Raw genomic sequence first — 20,953 nt, forward strand, 5'->3', positions numbered from 1 at the left:
AAAAAAAAAAAAAGGAAAGAAAGAAAACGAATTGGGCAGAGATGCATGGTGGTTAAAGATATATATAAAATGTTTTTTTTAAATCGATTAAGGGGGAGTAATTGCGGCGTGCTTGCGGATAAAGCTTTCAAACGACTCGAACTCGAAATATCGTGGCGTAAAGATAAATCTGACTGGAAGGAATCTCGGTGTTCTCATCTCCAGGCCGGATTTATTAGAACGAAACGATCGTGGTACACGATCGAGCCGGTGGCGGGTCACGACTTTACCAAAGAAACGGAGCACCCGCATGTCGTCTACAAAAAGAGGCCGGACGAATTCGGGAGGAACGCCGAGATTCTCTGTAATGTCACCGGCAATATGGCCAAAACCATTGCCAAGCGCGCTTTCAGTTCGCAGAAACGCCACCCACCTAAGAACCAGGCCAATTTGTACACGATGGAACTGTTGCTGGTACTCGACAAGACCGTTCTCGATTATCACAAGGATTTCGACGTCGAGAATTACGCGCTCACGCTGCTCAACATGGTACCTAAAACTTTGCCCTAGTTTCACCCTAATTGCCTTCCGTTAAGAGTTAAAAATAGGAACAGGGGAAGGCTATGTTTGGAAAAATAATCTCTTCAAGTATGCACATTTATTAGAGGAAACGAGGGGGGGAGGGGCGGGGGGGGGGAGGCGAACACTTCTTTTCACGCTAGTGACGCGAAAAATTGGATTTATATGATAAAAAAACGTTAAACGTTATTTTTCGTTTCGATGTAAACAAGTATGATGGAAATTATTAATTTTAAGCTTGTTTCAGGCTGCGGCGTTGCTACACGACGTCAGTTTAGGAATAACTATGGAATTGACCATTGTCAGGATTATAAGAATGCTCGTCCAAGAAAATGAGGTATATATATATATATATATATTGATTAGAACTGTTTTTTTATATTCTATTATTATGATTATTATTATTAAATAATATTATTCGTATAATATACAGATGAGCTTAACTATAACTAAAGACTCGAACACTACCCTGAAATATTTCCAAAAGTGGCAACGAATGATTAACCCTGGGGACGATACACACCCGAATCACCACGACTGTGCCATTCTGATTACAAAGTACAGCTAGAGATCGAATTAATGTTACGCGAGTCCCAACTTAACCTCGAACGAGGTTGAACCCTCATTCATTTGGTCAGGAGTAACATCTGCGATTCACCGAGCGTGTGTGGTTTCACCGGTACCTCGACGATCGCTGGAACTTGCGACCCTTTGAAAGGCGCTGCCATTATAAACGACGTTGGCCTACACACGGGATACCACATCGCCCACCATCTCGGCCACACGTAAGAGTTTCGCTACTCTTCCGTTTCTTTCCCCCGCTTTTTCCTCCCCAGAAACGTATAATATATAGGGCATCGTATCTAGAGATGTAGGAAGGGAATGTAGGAGGAAAAAATATGACATATAGAGAGATAAGAAGTATCACGAGACGCTACTTCCATTAGCGCGAGCTGTAAAGTATAAAGAAATATAATGGGAAAAAAGATCGATCCAAAAAAGGTATAAATAAACCGCGGATTTTTATGTAGCTAAGACCGTTGCATCCACGTAAAATTAATAAATCGAACGAGACTTCAAGAAATGGAGAAAATTATATCCTTCGAGTCGCTTTTTGTTTTATCACGATATCTCGATCGATTGCCGAGATACGAGGAGTTAAAGTTTTCATGAAGATAATGCAGAGATTACGAATCGGCCCAGTGATCTGCAGAATAGCGTTTGTTAGTTGTCTGAAGTTTGGAATAGGTCGGTGAGACGAGGTGCGAGCGAGAGGTCCGAGTAAGAGACGAGGATGGAGATTGTAACGCTTAAAAAATTACCTTTCTCTTTACACGATGATATCTGAGGAACCGGAAGTCGTATCGAGATAAATCGAAAAGCATTTTGAAGGGCAAGGTTTCGCGTTTCTGACGATCTTTTGTATACCGACCGAGAATCGTTATCTTCGGAATTATAGCTATTCAAATTTTTTCTAATTTTAATTCGGTTTAATCGGGTTTAAAGTAAATTAAAAATTACTTTTTCCTTATACGATGATATTTCGGGAACCAGAAGTCGTATCGAGATAAATTAAAAAGCGTTTTTAAGAGCAAGGTTTCGCGCTTCTAATGATCTTTCGTTTATTAACCGAGAATCGTTATCTTTAGAATTAAATTTTATTTTAATTTAAATTTTATCTAATTTTAATAGAGGTTTAACCGAGTTTTAAATTACGCGAAAAACTTATATCAGAGATTCTAAATTAATTTAAAAATGTTCTTCGGTTTAAATAATTTAAATCTTTATTTAATCGAGTGTTTCGAGTTAGATGAATAAATTAATCGTTTTAAATTAAAATCTCTAGATAGAATTAGGATTGAAATGATCATTAAAATAACGTATTCATTTTTATCTCTATCGATTCGAATTAATTATTTATTTCGACGATTTGAATTCATTTATATAGGTTAGGTATGTCGCACGACGTCAAAGAGGAAAATGGCTGTCCGGGTATTATTCATCACGACGAAAATTACATCGAAACGACGGTCATGCATCCCGGTAACTTGTACATCACGAGAAAGTGGTCCGTATGTTCGAAAGAATCGCTGAAATTGTACATCGAGTAAGAAACCGTGGCGTTTCGCGCCAACAAAAATTTATCAAATCGATTTGAGTTTGCTTTCCATTCATTTTAAAGTAGCAAGGAAACTTGTTGACCGAAAAATCGGTACAAAATTCTGTTCACGATGAAATTGGATTTCCACTTGGTGGTACTTTTTATATCTTATTATTTGCTTAACACGTTACACACGCTAAAGAAAACATACATTACAAACATCTCTCTGATATAACCTCAAAAATATATAAAAAGAAAAAAAAAATAGAAAATCACATTTACATTTAGAAATTAAACATAATTATCCATACGATTATTCTCGTAGAACAGATTTAGGATTCTGTTTGGAGGACAAGCAGCAAAATTACGAGTTCCCCAGCACGGAACTTCTTCCAGGGGTGATGTACAACGCGGATGACCAGTGTCGAATAGAATACGGTCTCGAGGCCCGCCATTGCGATTTGGAAGTGGTAAGGGAACAAATTTAATAAAATTTTCCCATTAATAAATTTTTTTTTTTTTTTACTTACCCTTCATTTCTCCTCGAGCTCCTCCAATTTTTTTTTTCAACGCGATATCACATTACACAGCTCCGCTGCCTCTACCTTATTTTCCACGTTACATTATGCGCCTGTGAGGAACTCCCATATTCTTTATATTTCCATCATATTTCATTGCGACCTAGAAAAAATATATGCAAGCCTTCGCTATACCTATGCCTGTTCTCCTAAATTTATAGATCATAATCATAAGATCTTGACATCCGTTATTATTCCATTATTATTCAATTTTAATTTAATTTGAATCGTTTTCCCGCATCCTGTATCTTCGAACGGAAGAAAAAAAGATATTTTTGTTTTCGCATTTTTAAATCACGAATCGTTTGTTTAAAATCTCGGCAAAAATAATACCCCGTTCAATTTGTCCATTAATTAATTAATCTAATTCCACGACGCAGAATCATCTGGTGATCGATGTTTTCATAAGTATTCGACCATTGCATCCGGGCGTCGAATTAATTTAACGAGAAAGAGAGAGAGAGAGAGAGAGAGAGATTGCAAAATGAAGCGCTGTTCTAACAGTCTCATTATTTCGTCATTCGAAATCATTGATGATGGACCAAACACGACGGGACCCTCAATTGTAATTTTATAATTAAATGCGAAAACATAGGTGGGGGAGGGGGTGGTCGAGGAGGGTTGACACGCGTTATGTTAACGAACTTACTACGAAAATTCACCCGTGTTGCGGTTGTTCACTCCTCGTTTATTTATCGAACGAGCATTGTTTTCCATCCGCGCTGCAATAAACGCGTTATCCCTTGTTGTTCTTCGATATTTACACGCACACGCATATACATACACGCGCGACGTGGAAACAAAGATTACGTTTTTTCATCCCCTCCTCTTTTCCCCCTCTTCGCGTCCCAAGCACAAAAGAAAGGTAATTGAGCGAACCGTTTCGTGGTTTCATCAAAATGTGTTCCACAAAGTGTGTTCGTCAAGTTATTCGTATATTTATGAAAAAAAGAAATTACTTCGACGTTGCCACGTTTCTCAATAGATGAAATTGTCCGAGAAACATGGAGAAGGGTAATTATTTCTTGTGTGTTTATGTGTATATATATATATATATATATATATATATATATATATATATATACATGATCTTTCGAGAAATTGTCTTTCTTCTAGATTAAGAACGAATAGCTTTTGTTTTCGTCTAACAATGGTTTCGTTTAATAACGCTAAAAGTGCAATTTATTTTATATTGTTATGTAAGAAATTTAATGTAAAAAGTATTTGAAAATTAATCCCTTGATTAAGAATTGTTTACAAGTTTTTACAAACTTTAGATTTGTTATTAAAGTTTTCATGTTCGAAATTTTTAACTTTGAAACAGTTGTTTGGAAACTTCGAAAATTTTTCTCTCTCTCTTTCTGCACATTCCTTTCTCGTGTGTACAAATAACTTCGATTTATTCAATCTCATCGAATATCTTACCTTCTCTCTCGTTCACTACTTCGAATTTCCTGATTTAAAACAACGAAATAAAAAATTCTGCATTTATATTCTCTGTAATATCAAATATTATAAAATTGCAGAGGTGAATGTTCAAATTCTGTGAAATTACATCTTTTTCATTGAATTTGATTTAAATTTACAAGTTTATATCAAACCTGATCCCATTACTAGATACAACAATGTCACGGAGTTATCTCCAACAATCAATTCCCGCAACTAGAATTCTAGCTAACACGCCGCTATAAAATGAAGATAGTATACAACACGAACACTTTTCTTTTTTCTTTTCTTCAAGCACCATTTCTACCATATATATATAATCATATCTATATATATAATATTCTATATATATAATCATATCCATTTATATAATCATAAAAATTTAAATGTACATAAATTTAAATGTTACATAAACATTCGCAATCTAGTCATAAGAAAATTGAAAAAGCATATTCATCAAAACACTCACCTTCGTATATTTGCTATTTTTCGATCTTAATCATACGATACTTAACCAAACATCATCGTATAATGTAAGTTATAAATACATTTAAAGATATCATCTTTCCAAATAACTTTCCAACAATTAACCGATCACTATCGTATAAAACGACTCGAGACATGTTCCTGAAACTATTTTTCATATATAATAGAATTATATCATACACGGAGAATAACTATCTAACTATAATTTTCACTGAAAGTATTTGAATTTGAAATTAAAAATTCTCGAGATTTATTTTCTTCAAATCTAAAAACAACATTAAGAAATAAATTATCAACAATAATAATTTCCATTCCGAACATTATTTTCAAGTGTTTACTTTCAACAAAAGACATAATATAAATCGAATCACGAAAGTTTCATTTCACAAATGCATTCTTGTCCTTTATTATTAACAAGATAAACCACGACAGATATCGCCCGTGAAGAGGCGTCATCTGTCGTCCGCCACAGCAAGCTTTTACCTCGTGCGCGGCCTGCCTTATCCTTTTAGGATACACATATATATACACACATACACACCCATACACACGCGATCGTGAATCGTTGAGATAAGCACGGCACAGCGACTCGGTGGTTGGCTATCGTTGCGCGATATCGCGATCGACACGAAACCATCTGCACCCTAACCGATACGATTGCGTTACATTTTCAGAAGTGCGAGAGCCTGAGGTGCGCCATTCCGGGAAAGGGTTGCGTGTCCACGATGGAACCAGTGGCTGACGGCACGCGCTGCGGGGAGAACAGGGTAAATTATTGCCTGGAAGTAAGCGAAGGAAAATTAGCGGAGTATCCTCGCCTCTGATCTTTCATTTTTGCTCGTGGCTAATGGAAATTGCGAGAGAGGACAAAAAGGATTTCGATCGAAATGGCGGAAATGGTTCGCCCTTTTCGTGCAATTGCGTCATTATATAAATAACGTTTTTTTTTTTTTTTTTTTTTTAGAGATGAGGCTACTCTCATTTGGGCAAAGTATTTCGTTATCTTAGATAAAAAGATGGTTACATTTTGTAATATTTATCGTTTCTTTAAAAGAGTAGTTATGTTCAATATGATTGCCGCAATGATTTTGACTATATATAATAGCATGAAATATAATAAGAATAGTTAAGTTCAATCTCCTAAAAATCAGATTAATAATCTCAGTTATAAAATCAGATATAAAATCCACGATAAAAAATCACTTTGAACATAACATCCTAACCTCGAGAAGATTAATACTACGATATTGAAATATTTTTTCACATTTGTCACGTATATACGTACTGTCACGCGAAACGAATTCAAATCTCGAGAATCGATCTTCTCTCCAACGAGCGTGACGGAAGAAGAGACAAAAATATTTTCACCAGACTCGACGACACATATCCTTTTACACCTTCCCCCTCGCTTTTCTTCTCGAATCAAATTACTTCCTTCTCTACAGAAGAAATAAACACTCTTACAAATTATTACACCGTAATTATACACCGGAAAAGTATTCATCTTCGAACCCGTATATTCTGTGTATCTATATTACGCGGGTAACGAACGCAATTTACATATCTGGAGGATCGCTCGAATCTTTTTTTTTTCTTTAAGTAATGGCCAATATTAAGATGGTTAACGATCCGAGACATTGAGGGGGGGGGGGGCTTAAACGCAAGCTTTTGTTCGTTGCGCGACAACATTCGTTTGCGTAGGTGCACCGCGTCGCGAAAAAGAATTATACGTTTCTACGTTGGAATGATACGTATTGTTTAGATATGCGATAATCCTCTATAAATACGTCAGCAAGGGGTTTTAACGGCACGACTTTTGCAAGAAACAGGTCTAATAGGATCCTAGGCGGTAAAACCGTTTCGGATAAAAATCTCTCTCTTTCTTTTTCTCTCTCTGTCTCTCTTCGAGTCTCTGGGCCGTTTGAATCTCAATGCAAATTCGATTAAGACATTGTGCTCGTTGTTTTTTATTTCACCACGCTCTTGTTAACTCGTGTGCGAGCCACGCTGTTTTCTTCATCGAATACCATGCTTGCATCGATCGAAAAGTAATTAAAGCTCTCTCGAGGTGTATACAAAATCGAGGTGCGTGTCTTTGAGAGGAAATGAGATTGGGGGAAAGTATTATAAGGGATTTAACGTCGCTTTTTTTTATCTTGATTTTCTTTTATTCGATCGATTTGATGATACGGTTTTTTTTCAACTAACCAGTGGTTCTCAAATCGTGGATCGAGAAAAATATTTCTTACGAGAATGAGGATTCTCTTTTATTAATTTTTTTTTTATCAACTTCTTATACGATACAATTAATAGAATCTGATTATGTCAATGTGAAAAAATTTTTTTCATACGAGATTTTTAAATTACGAATCATTCAAATATTCAATGCGATCACGTATGCTTCGTATAATTATTAAGTGTGCAAATAAGTTCTTTTCTTTCCAAATTCAAGATTTTACCACATAAATCAGGTATAATTATTTCAATCGGATAGATACCTCTTGTCTTTCTGCCAATTCTTCTCGCGTTTGAGTCGGATTCCTTCGACTCACTTCCTCGTCGAACTTTCTCGACGCACGATCCTCTTCCAAATTACAATTTCCGGCTTTAAATCTTTGTTACGACTTTTTCCATGTTTCGTAAGATACAGTTTTCTCCCAGTGACGCGCAAACCATTTTAGTTGCTTCGACAGCCGATTTCCTGAATGCAAAAACTAAACAATGACGCGAACGATGCTTCTCGCACACAACAATGCTATCGCTCTAACTGTCGCATAGAACTGGAAACTGTTTAGAGCGCTCATCGCGACTCTTCTTAAAAACAAAAGAACGCTCTTTCAGATGGCGCCACGAACGACGAAGCAATTCAGTCAAAAAGATATGAAAGAAAGGGAAAGGAACTTATTTGCACATCTAATAAAAATTAAAGTATTACTCGAATAGTTTAAGAAAATTAACGCGCGTCGAATGTTCCAGAAACCTTGATAAATATCGAAAAGAAAAAAGATCGTACAGGACGTTTAAGACAACAAATGGTTGGATAATTATTTCCGTCGGATGTATAACGTTGGGAAAATTTAGCGGTAACCGTCAAGTTTGCCTTTCAGAAGCTCGCTAGATTCAATAACTATGCAAATTTCACCGCTATATTTGACTTCGGATGATACATGATGTTGGAGTGCCGTGCGAAAGTTTGCGTTTAGGGAGGAGGAAAAGGAGGAGGAAGAAGGGGGGCCACGTTTCGCAGTTCATAATGCGTCATAATACTCGTCTCCGGCCCCTAAAGGATCTTCAAAGCTATCCTCGGTGATGCGCGCGCCAAGGCGATGTCTCTGAAATCCCGTGTCGTAACGAAAAGAAAAAGGTCGTGGTTGCCGTGGAAGATAAATCAACTTGTAAAATAATACATCTTTTGCGCCCGTTCCCCGGGAAAATCGAGTTACACAACGAAGATAAATGTTGAAGAGACAGGATAAGATAGATGTTTGGAACGCGTTGGAAATACTTGAAATAATTTAATCGAGATATCGGGTTGTAATCAATTTCGATGATAAAATTATTGCGGTATATATATATATATATATATATATATATATATATATATAGTAGAAGTTGTTAACATCGATCGAGAAGTTCGTTTCGTTACGTTCGTAAAATTTGAAAAGAATCATCGAGAGAGAAGGATTAAAGACAAAGAGAGGGAGAGTTTTCTACGTTTCTTTCGTTCTTCATTTTCTATCTGTAAAGAAAATATTTTTTTTGATTGTCCAGGTGTTGATTAAGAGTATTTAAAAAATTTGAAACTTCGTATCATGTATGTAAAGTTACGTACAATTTTAATATACATAAATTTAATCTTCTGGAAATACATCTGCAATTAATATAAATATTCACATTTATTTCAAATCTCATTTTCTCTTTCGATCACAACAAAATCGGAGAAATTCAACGTTGCAAAGGTTGCTTTTTCTTTTTTCTTTTGTCAGAGATCGCGTTGCAAGGACGAAGAATGCCTGTAACGTTATTCGAGATTTTTCGAGGCTTTGCAAAGGAGGAGGGAGCAAGGGGAGCAAGAGGAGGGAGGAGGGAGCAAATCATCGCATAGTGGTTCGAACGATAGGCTCTAATTGAATTTATATATAAAATTATTTTTTTTTTTGAGCTTATACGGAGATTTTAATTTTTGAAAAACAATATTACTTTTTATTATAATATTTATTGTTTCTTAAAGAAAGTAACTAAATATATGTGAAAAATTAATTTAATTAGCATAGAATAAAAATGGGAATATATAATAATTGATATATAAAAAATATATAAAAATATTGAGAGATTGAAAGGAATAAAAAAAATTGTTAATTAAAATTATGAATATTATTAAATATATATTATAATATAAGATAATTTAAAATTAATCCATAAATATCAGTGGCTAGATTAAAGAATCCGGTTCAGTTGTGTATATGTCACGTGAACAAAATTAATTTTAGCGTAGCTTTGCAAAGTTTTGCGAATCAAATATGGTAAAAAAGAGTAGAAAGTTTCTACTTTTCGCATATCCAACTCTTATTACGTGGAACGTGGAATGAAAAATCATTGACAAATCGTTGCATTTTGTAAATTTCTAACATTAGCAATTACTTGACTTTAACCTTAAATTTAAATTAAAATAGATGTTTCGAGATGTATTCATATTCCATTTTATAAAATTATTAAACGTTTCTTAATAAATTTACAAAATATTTCTCAACTATTTGAAATCTACTAATCGATCAATTATCGATCAATCCTCTGCCTACATACTTTGTTCAATTTGTTGTAAACAAATTTGTTTTGCAAAAAGAGGATTTAAAATTTTAACATGCAGTTTTGATATTATATATTATGCATTACATCGAAACAATTATTTCTTATTAATTTGAAAATGAATTTTCTCCACTTCTTCATACATTGTTCGAACCACTGTGACGCCGTTACGTTTTTTTTCAAGGCGTTTCTCTGCTTTCCAGCAGATCAATGGCGGACAACGAGTTTAATTATTCGCGAAAGAACAAATGCGGATTATCTTTCTTCCGGTTTTCCATTCGAAAGGGCGTTTTATCACGTTCCTGCGGCCTCTCCTCTCATTGATTATATCGAGAATTATATTTTCACGATCCGATCTCGTCACGTAGAGAAGCGTGATCGCGCGACCGCGAATGGTATTCCGAATGGGCGATGAATCGATTTTTTTTTAAATTTTAATATCCTCCTCTCTCTCTCTTTCTCTCTCTCTCTCTCTCTCTCTCTCTCTCTCTCTCTCTCTCTCTCTCTCTCTCTCTCTCTCTCTGAATGATTCACGAGTTTTAAGGAAATGTTCTATCATTCTGAGATCTTTTTATTTTTATTTTTCTTGAAATTTTTAAGAATGCGAATCGTTTTGTCTCTGTGGAGTAGAAAGAGGGAAATTTGATGTAATTTGAATTAAATATTTGTATATATATATATTTCGACGATGGAAGCGATTGGATGGATTTTCTAGAAAAAATTTGAAAACGTTAAACGGCAACTTACTTTTTCGACCGTTTCAATTCCGATTGCAGGGAAAAATTGACTATCCAAATTGAAAGGTAACGAGCTTTATCGCTTTTCCGTTTTAAAACTTGTGATCGTAGAATAAAAAAAAAATGTCGAAATAAAAATTGCTTCTCGTTTCCAATATATACTTTGTTTCCAACAATTGCATTCTCTGTAATTCTTTACTTCCTCTTCGAAAATTAAATATTGGGAAAAACAAAATTGTGATGATATATTTATACGTGTCATACGTCGAAAATATAAATCGAACGAAAATACTCTTTCCTCTCTAGAGAAAAAATAATTTTCCTTCGTTCAATCGAAATTCCTCTGAAATTCCTCTGAAATTAAATATTCGAAAAGGAGGATCGTCGTGTTAAAAATATAAAAGTACATTTTTGAAAAATCTTTCATTTTCTTTTCACTTTCTCCATTCTTAAAATACTTTATTAAAATATTTAAAAATATTTAAAAATATTTAAAATCGAACGAAAATACTTTTTCCTCTTTAAAGAAAAAAATAATATTCCTTCGTTCGTTCAACCGAAATTCCTCTGAAATTGCTCTGAAATTAAATATTCGAAAAGGATCGTCGTATTAAAAATATAAAATCAAAAGACATTTTCAAAAAAAATGTCCACCCTTAAAATTAAAATACTTAAAAATATTTAAAATCGAATATTTCCTCCTCTTTCGTTATTCCATGTTGTTTTCTTCCTTTCAATAATTCTCCTCAAAATAATTCTTTCTTCTTCCCCCTCCCCAAAATCGAAAGTTCCAAAGAAACAATTCCCCCTCCCCTTGAAAAATTCGTCTCGAAAGACATAAAACAGGGCACAACAGGTTTTCACATGACTGGTCACATCGAAGAAAACTAGACGAAAAATTTCGATCGATTCGTTCGAAATTTTCATGATGCAACGATAGGAGGAAATATATAACGAGAAAGAGAGAGAGAGAGAGATGGAGGAGCGCGATAGACGGATAGATGGCGCGTGACGCGACTAATTGAAAGAATGGCGAGAGGGCGCGATTGATCGATAATCAACTTTGCAGTGGTGTTACGGAATGAAATGCCTGCTGGTCGGGGAAAAGCCTGGTGTCGTGGACGGTGGTTGGAGCAATTGGTCATCTTGGAGTCGATGCTCCCGAACCTGCGGTTCCGGCGTCACACTCTCGGTCAGGAGATGCGTCAATCCTGTCCCATCGAATGGCGGCGCTTTCTGCAAAGGCGACAGGAAACGTCACAAAATATGCGCCACAGAGGTTAGTAGCCCTCCCCTCCCCACGAATCTTGCAAAGAATCTCGCCAGAAATTGAATTAGGCAGGAAAGTGTTCGATATTTCGTGTCGTGGGAAAATGAGACAAAAGACGAAAGTTTGGTTATGGACGGATATCGAACAGTGATCGATTTTGGAATCGACAGTCGGATGGAGAGGTGAAAGTGAATAATTGTGATTACGATTGCGCGACGGAAAATAGGCAAAATTGGTGGCGTTGAATCGTGAGTGATCGAGTCGATATCGTGCGAAATAATATGAAATTCGAAGAATGGATGATTGAAAGGAATAATAAACGTGGTAATTTTGGGCGGACGAATAATTTACGAGTGATTTGATAATTTTATTGTATATTTATGTATACAACAAAGTTTCGTGGAGAATGGAATATTGAGCGATAAATTTTTCAGAAATCTTTCGTCCATCTTTTTGTTTTAAATCCTTCGTATAATCATTCGCAAGTGTTTGCAACGAAAGGGAGGAAATCACGATACTTTCTCATCGAATAAATTTAATTAAACAATCTGGGATAGAAAAAGATTGGTGCACGGCAAACAAACGTTTATTATCCGCGTAAACTTTCGCTGCAGATGTTCGCCTCATTTATTCAATTTGACGTGGCGAACCGGCGAAGAGGATAAATCTCTATTACGCTTTCGTTGATCTCACGGCGAATTAACACTCTAGGAAGCTAGTTTAGAACGATGACGTTGATAAGAGAAAAGAAGCCGAGACAGCAGACTCTTCCTTCTCTCTCTGTCGATTATGTATAATGCTCTGTAGTAATCGTGTTTTCAAACATTTCCATCGTTGAAATCTTCCGTGATTAAAATGTAATCGAAAAAAAAAAAAAAAATTCGAATTTCTCACGATATATATATTTCGCAAAATGGGACAAAGTAAAAAGTTTTCTATTCAATTGGCCATGAAATTTTCAATCAAAGGTGATTACTTTTCAAGTTTTGCGGAGAGATTGGAAATTGGGTTATCCTGCACGAGCGTACTCGTTAAAAGTTTTCTTGGATTTGCAGCCGTGCGACGTGGACGCCCCCTCGTTCCGCGATGTCCAGTGCAGCGGGTACAACAACTGGGTCTTCCCAGAAGACGGGAAACTTCACCAATGGTCCGAGTACAAGCTGCCCGAGGGTAACTGGCTGGTCAACTATTCGTCTTATTTAGCTATAAAAAGTGGAAAATAGGAACCTGTCATAAATTTAGAGATAAGTAAATTGGACGGAGCTTTGTGTTTGTGGAAATATATATATATATATATATCAATATATTTGATCCACCTTTTTTAAGTTTAAAATTAATTTGTTTAAATTTACAACTCCGCCTCTTCAATTTTCAAATAAATTATTTCTTCTAAATAAAGATTTAAGCATTAAGAAATTAGTTAAGTGTAGTTGAGTGTTTTTGAATATTCCTCTTCTTTTCCATTTGAATTCTTCAATTGTACATATTAAACATAATAATATTCTCATTAAAAAAATTATATCAAAATTGTCACGTATACGACACGTGCTTATTTTCCACCTGATCTCGCTGCAATGACACGATAATCTTACTTGAAATAGGAACAATCCAAATATCTCAATTCCTGTAAAACTACATAAGTATATCAGGAAAGAATTAAAATTAAAATCTTTCGTACAACAAAATTTCAATATAATAGTTCACAACCCATCCTTAGATTTTTAATGCTGCCTCAAATATTTACACCATAAATAGAAAATTTTACATACATTTTGACCTACAAGAAAAATAAGCATCTTATTATAGAACAAATTATACTCTCATTTTTTTTTTTCTTTAGAAATTTACCTTTTTTCATTCCCAATGCTCGTTGAAACGAACTCGACAAATTTCTCATTATTGTAACTATTTTTCAAATAACTTTTTTATAATAAATAAATAAAATTACTTACGCACGAACAATCGTCTCAGATCTGAGAATATCGGAGAACCCATGCACGCTTTACTGCGTGAACGAGAAGAACGTGGTCGCCTCCCTGAGTCCGAGGGTCATAGACGGCACCACCTGCTACAGGGGTATCCGGAACATTTGCATCGGTGGTATCTGCCGCGAGATACCGTGCGATCTCAACATGGAGTCGAACGCCATTGAGGACGCGTGCGGTGTGTGCAGGGGCAATGGGACTTCGTGCAGCCTCAAGGAATACACGACAACGATCGTGCAAGCGTTACGTGAGTGCGATCCACCTTTCAACTTTTTCCTTCTCCCCTAAATTTTTGCGCCACGCGTTTATTTCATTTCGTAGAAATATTACGAGTTTTTAATGTAATGTTTTGTTCACTGTTATCTCCGTTTATGCGCGTTTTATTACGCGTCGTTCGAGCATTTCTTTCGAAAGTGGTTGCTCGGAGCGTTGAAATATTCCCTCGTCGCTTTTTTATCCGTGTTTTCTATCTAGATGATTTTATAGGATGGGAAGGAAATATTTTTGTTTCGTATAAAAATGTATCGACGCGTATGTAGGCTGAAATGCTTGTTTCTTATTTTAATTAACAGTGTATCGCGAAAGGAATTAATATTTTTCATCTCTTCACATGAATACGAAATTAATATGCATTGTTTAGTTTATTGAATCAGTCGAAAAAATTTTTGTACGAAATTTATCAGATGTTTGGTTAAAAATTGTTTCTGATTTATATTCTTATCACTGTATAGAATTTAACAAATATTTTATGAGTTGAAAGTAATTTTTTAATAATTCGAAAGTATTTTTTGAATCTTTTGTCAATCACTCGAAAAAATTATTTTCACTTTCATATTTCGTGATCAAAAATTGTTCTATATCGTACGACATCTTCATCCTGAAATTATCATCCTTATTAGAACGATATCAAAGTTACAAGTCAAATGAAAAAAAAATTAAATTAATCACAATTGAATTAATAATTCAAATCTTCCTATGATCTATAATCTAATTTCACGCAGAGGGAACATCCTCGATTTGGATAAAAATTCTCGAGAGTATACACAAAGGAAGGATCGATTGAGATTAATCGAGGCACAACAAACCTTTCGATCCCCTTTCGAAGAAACCCGTGAGAATATAATTATAACAGTTCGACCCGTTAGAAAAATATTTTCGAAAGAATCGCGATAAATAAAACAGGATAGGTTGAAATTCCGCCCGGATAAAGGCACCAGATCGACGCGAAAAGCGCGAGAGATATTTCTCGAGGAATTTTCTCCGCCGTTCTCTCGATTTTCCACGCCCACGACGCGATGCGATGTACATTCGTATATATCGTCGAATAAATCTCGCGATCCCTTGCGAGTCGATACCGATAGCGCCCTCTGCGAAACTTTTCTAACACTCCGGTACTAAAAACTTTTCGCAATGGCAGACCCGACGAGGCTGGTCGAGATCCCTGTCTACGCGACCAACGTCCGTGTCGAGGAGATGGAACCCTCGAAATCCAGGATAATGGTGTGGAGCAAGGATGAGAAGCCGTTAATTCGTGGGTAAATTGACTTTTTCCTCGAGTATATTTTCTTTCTTTCTCTTTCTCGTTTGAACTTTTTATTTCGTTTCGTATTTTTTATTTGTCGATATGTTTCTGTTTGGAACGTTTTAAATTGCGATCGAATAGGTAAGATAAAATTGTTTGTAAATATATAATGATAATAATAATGAAATGTAATAGAATATTCGGATAAGAGTGGCAGATATGGAACAATTATACTATACAATGATTCGTAATAAATTTCGTAATAAATTTATGGTTCGTAATAAAATTTTTAAATAGTTTCGTGATTTTTTTTCTTTGTGTTTTAATTACAAAAGAATTAAAATAAAAATTAATACAGAACTTTTTAATAATATAACTTTAATAATAAATTTATAATCGTAGAACCTGTTTCGTAATGTGTATATTGTTTGACTTAAGTACGTGTTTATTCCTCAAACAACGTAAATTATTAATATCTGCTCAAAAATACTCGTGAAGTTTCTATATTATATCGTGATTTGATACTTGTTCAAAAAAATTTAAACAAAGACTCGGTAATATCAGTAATATGAAGATATTACTTTTTTCATAATTTTTCAAAATTATTATAATATTAATATAATACTCACAATTTGTCCTTTCTGCAATTTCTCTTCTCAAAATTCACTAAAACTACATTTCATTTCTTTAACGATAGCCTCTCCCTTACTTTTAATCATCCAAATCTGTGTATCCAATTCACAGAAATAAATTTTCCACTTTCCGTTCGAAACGAATAACTACAAAAAAACGAAACTACATTACCTTCGATTATTTCAGGGATCGTTTAGGATTGTTCGAGGTTGCCGGCATGAAGATATGGTTAGGGGCGATAAGATTGAACCAGGAGGCTCTCATCATACCAGGACCCATCCTCGAGGACTTGATTATATTGGTAAACATAACGAACGCGCTCCGCTAATTAGCCAGACTCGATCGATAACTCGATCGGTATCTCGAGCAAGGTGTCCGAGGACAGTTCTTATCGAGTCGCGATAACACAACAAAATTCTCTTTACTCGTTACTGTTTAACACGTATTCGTTATTCTTTTGAAAAGTTTCGTTCCACGATATCTGTGCAATGATTAATTAGGATGTCTAACGTGTGAGATTATTATGCTCTTTTAAGCCAAGGGACGAGATACTATCTCAGGAATATAGTTTATGAGATGTTCAATTACTTTTATCCAAATCTTGGACGAGATATCTATGGGGTTCTAACTTTGAAAGAGATACTTAACGAACACGAATGTTCCACGAAAGAGGCATTAAAGAGATATCTCATTCTTGATGGAGAGGAGATTATTTAAACTAATGTTGTGATCGAGTCTTCGAAGCTATTTGCTGTGAATATGAACGTGTTTGAATGTATGAATTAAAGTTGAAGTATTATATGTGGATATGGAATAATGGTATAAGTTATACAAATTATTATTGAGATATTCATGTTTACTATTTATTTTTATATTCTTTAGTTTTGATATAACGTTGATTTTAAATTCTTGATTCTTCTTCTATATAAAGATAGTTAGAAATTATTAGAAATTTTTGTCAAAAGCATTTGTGCAAATCTTTTGTATAATTGCAAAGACAAGATGCATCGAAAGTTAATTTGTAATGTTAAAGATGAGATCTCTGAAGAGCTCTAAGCTTGAAAACAGTTTGAGACTCTTGGGGTTAAATAATTTAGCAAGTTCAAGCTCCATACGATGTTGGCTTTCAAGATTTATCTCGTTTCGAAGATTCGATACAAGACTAGAAAAATGTTTTAAAACATAAAATTTTTGTATTTTTGTTGTACTACATTTAACATAGTCGTCGTTTTTTAATGTAACTTTTCTTAAAATCAATTACCTTTGAAGTACAAAGCGACTCATTTTAATCTATGAATAGAGAGAGAGAGAGAGAGAGAGAGAGAGAGAGAGAGAGAGAGAGAAATGGATGTTACGTTGTCAGATATAGTGTAGCGATATGCATGCCAACTGTCTTTCACTCGAAACACGCTATCGGATCTATTTTATTCAAACTTTTCCCCTAAAAATTGATATATCGGGCCATCCTCCCATTTCCAATATTTGCACACGACGATTCAAACATACTTTTTCATATCCTCACAAATTGGAGAACAAAATTTTAAGTATATTAAAAAAAAAAAAAAAAGAAAATTTCACAAACTCATTTCCATTTTAATCAAATCTTACAACCTTTGACAAAGATTATATTCACAAAATTCCGTAAAGAAGAATTTCCGAATATATTTTGATAAAAATTTTTAATTTTCATTCAGCGTTATTAATTAAAAATATTACAAAATTTTCCCCCTTTCCAAAGAATCCACTTCTCCTTTTATTGTGTTGTTCTTCTCCTCCCCCCCCTATGCTCCTTTTCTTTTCGTTCTTTTCGTTCTTTTCGTTGAATACGAATTCCCTCAACTATGGAAAAGTAGTTTCGTCCTCGAGTGCTCGGGACTCGGAATAAAATTTTGTCAACCGGGTTGGTAAGGTTGTTCCCTGAATAGATTCTGCCGAAAGAGAACGTGACGGTGAGGTATTCGTTCGGCGTGAGAGAGAAGAGCCCTCGTAAGCCCGAGTTCTCGTGGAACTTTCTCGACTGGGAAGAGTGCAACGCGAATTGCGGCCCAGGCGAGCAGATTTCCAAGCCTCGTTGCCTGGAGAAACACGCGGGCATAGTGGATGACACTTTCTGCAAAAGCATGGCGAGGCCGCAGGAAAAAGTGAGACCCTGTTATCGGGCGCCCTGTGTCCCGAGGTTAGTACACCTTCTTTTCATTCAATCTTTTCATTGAAAAATAATCGAGGACCGTGAGATCTTTCTTTGTTCCGTGTAACTACGCGTGTCGCGATTCGTAAATTAAAATTAAATTATTATTGTAATAATTCTGATGCTGATCGTTTTCTTCTTTTCGTTTTTTGATGCAAAAATTTACGTATTCACGTTTAATTTAAAACCGAGTCTAAATTTTATTTACACGAATACAATAACTTGATAGCCTCAAATCAAAAAATTTCATATTATGATAATAATAAAATTGAATCACTGTATCATTAAAAGCGAATAGGTTATATTCGCATTTAGGTTATATTCTAAAAATATTTCTTTACAATAATTTCAATTTACAAATTTCTTTATAATAAAATAAAACGTATTTATTTTTTATCATCATGTGTTTTGTAAAGTAAAATTTGAAAAGATAGAGGTTGAATAGAACTTATCACGTTCATTCTTCGAAATTCTTACCAATACATTTAATGGATGAGCATCCGCATTTCTCTCCGATCGCTCGTTCGATTTGTTCTATTTTCGAACGAGAAGACGATGCACCGATTCTGTGATTCTAATTCTATCGAAATGACGTTGATTCCAGATGGATGATCGGTGATTGGCAAGGATGCACATCCTGCACGTTCCGTTGCGAGAACACGCGATCCGTCAAATGCGTACGCCCCGTCGGTCATTCCGAGCAGGATGCAGATATTATCGCTGACAGCTACTGCGTAGGGCCGAAGCCGAAGGAACGGGAGCCCTGCGCCGGCCGGGAGAAACGTAACAACAATGTTCCAACAGCACGCTCGAAGCGGTGGAAAAGTATATCTATTATTCCGTTCCATTCTATTCGTATCGATTCGATTCTTCGATCGACCATGTGTCGAGTGTTGGAAGAACTTGAAAAATAGTTGTTTAATTTTGTCTAAAAAATATCTATGAAAAATGTTACTTCTTTTTTTTTTGTAGAATTTTTTTATTTCGTAATTTATTAACGATTACTTCTTAGTAGATATCCATTTACTAAGTGTTTTGTTATTGTTGAAACAACGAAGATTCGGGCGGAAAGAAATTACGAATTAAAAGGATGCACGAAGAAGAGGAAGACGACGACGACGACGACGACGATGAGGAGGAGGAGGAGGAGGACGAGGAAGAAGAAGAAGAGGAGGAGGAAAGAGAAGAAGAGGAGGAAAAAAAGAAAGAAGAAGAGGAAAAAGAGATTCAGAAGATAAAGAAGGGTGAAGAAGTGATCGACAGCAAGGATATTAATAATTTAACCTTAACCATTATTTTGGAACGTGATGCAACCGGCGCCTTGATTTTCCCCAAGGATTTCGTGCCTCAACCACCGCCCAACATTACCACGTTTACTTTGGTTGGAATGGATGCAGTCAAGTATATTCAAAAAATTCAAGAAGAGGCCGTGACCGCCTCTAAACGTTCTTAACGAGTTAACCTAATTGAAAATCGATATATACATTATTCGCGTTACGATCATATGCCCAGAGATCAGTGTATTAATCGTTATAATTATGATTAATTTAATGTACGTGCATTATATACATTATACGAAATGCATTAAATATCACGTTTCAATGCGAGAGTGGCCGTCTCTTTAAACGATTAAAACATTGTGACATTGATGGAAATGATGGAGCATAGATGTTGTTGAATCTGCAATACCGATCGGACAGGCGTAAGATAATTTCGTAATAAATCGACTTGGCATTAAAATATTAATGCGTCGATTAAAAATACGATAGCACCGGGACAAATCGCCGGCACTGTCACTGTTTCGCTTGCATTTTATTTCATCGTTGCCGTTCAATTTGCCGTCAGATTACGCACGCTTGCCAGGAAATCGAATTATATTCGACGCGGATCGGGCTTTTATCCGATATCCTATTGAATTGAATCAAGTGTGCATACATTAAATATTGTTGAAATACAAAAGAGAGAGAGAGAGAAAAAGAGAGAGAAAACGACACGTATTTAATATATATAATTTAATTAGCTTATCTATATTTCTCGATACTTCTAAATACATACTCTTACAATACGATACTTTTAAACGCTCTTTTAAACGTTATTCGAATAAAGTATCATTATTATTATTATTATTATTATAATATCAAATAGTTATCGATATTAAGTTATTTAAACTGTACAAAGACAATGCACTTGGATTTATCTTGAATTAATTCGACGACGACGATAATATATCACGTTTTTCAAATTGGTTGAAGTTTCACAGTGTCGGAGGGGAGGGAGAGGGGTAGTGGGAATAGAGGGGAGAGAAGAAAAAAATATTATTTCAATTTTCCAAACTTCGTTTCGTTCCAAACCTCGAATTAATTATAAATTCACGAATATAAATCCGAATATTTAAATACCATATATCGATCTTCGAAAAATTATATTATTATATCCTTTCTTTAAAACGAATATCTCCCATTAATTTTGATTCTTTGACCCAATTGCACGATTGACACGACCAACGATCGACCACAACCAATTCCAAATATTCCAAAAAAATTCGCCCGTTACTATTCGAACCTAACCGATTCCCGAATCCTAATCCTACAAACCCGGTGCGCGACCACCCTGTGTCGAAGTCGAAATAAAAAAAAAAAACCG

The 20,953-nt window shown here is 35.1% G+C and overlaps 1 protein-coding gene across 1 annotated transcript; it reads left to right on the forward strand.

Annotated features, from left to right (window-relative positions):
• Positions 1–1,054: 1,054 nt before the first annotated feature.
• LOC122718876 (A disintegrin and metalloproteinase with thrombospondin motifs 7-like) lies at positions 1,055–19,763 on the forward strand. The gene is given in 12 exon segments (XM_043944252.1): positions 1,055–1,091; positions 1,094–1,343; positions 2,507–2,665; positions 2,985–3,129; positions 11,782–11,991; positions 13,038–13,152; positions 13,954–14,214; positions 15,385–15,502; positions 16,309–16,423; positions 18,048–18,298; positions 18,915–19,104; positions 19,647–19,763. Coding segments are annotated over 12 exon segments (1,968 nt in total).
• Positions 19,764–20,953: the final 1,190 nt, after the last annotated feature.

The sequence above is a fragment of the Apis laboriosa genome, unplaced genomic scaffold (genome assembly GCF_014066325.1).
Source record: "Apis laboriosa isolate Shangri-la unplaced genomic scaffold, ASM1406632v1 scaffold68_cov148, whole genome shotgun sequence".
Taxonomy (NCBI): Eukaryota; Metazoa; Arthropoda; class Insecta; order Hymenoptera; family Apidae; genus Apis; species Apis laboriosa.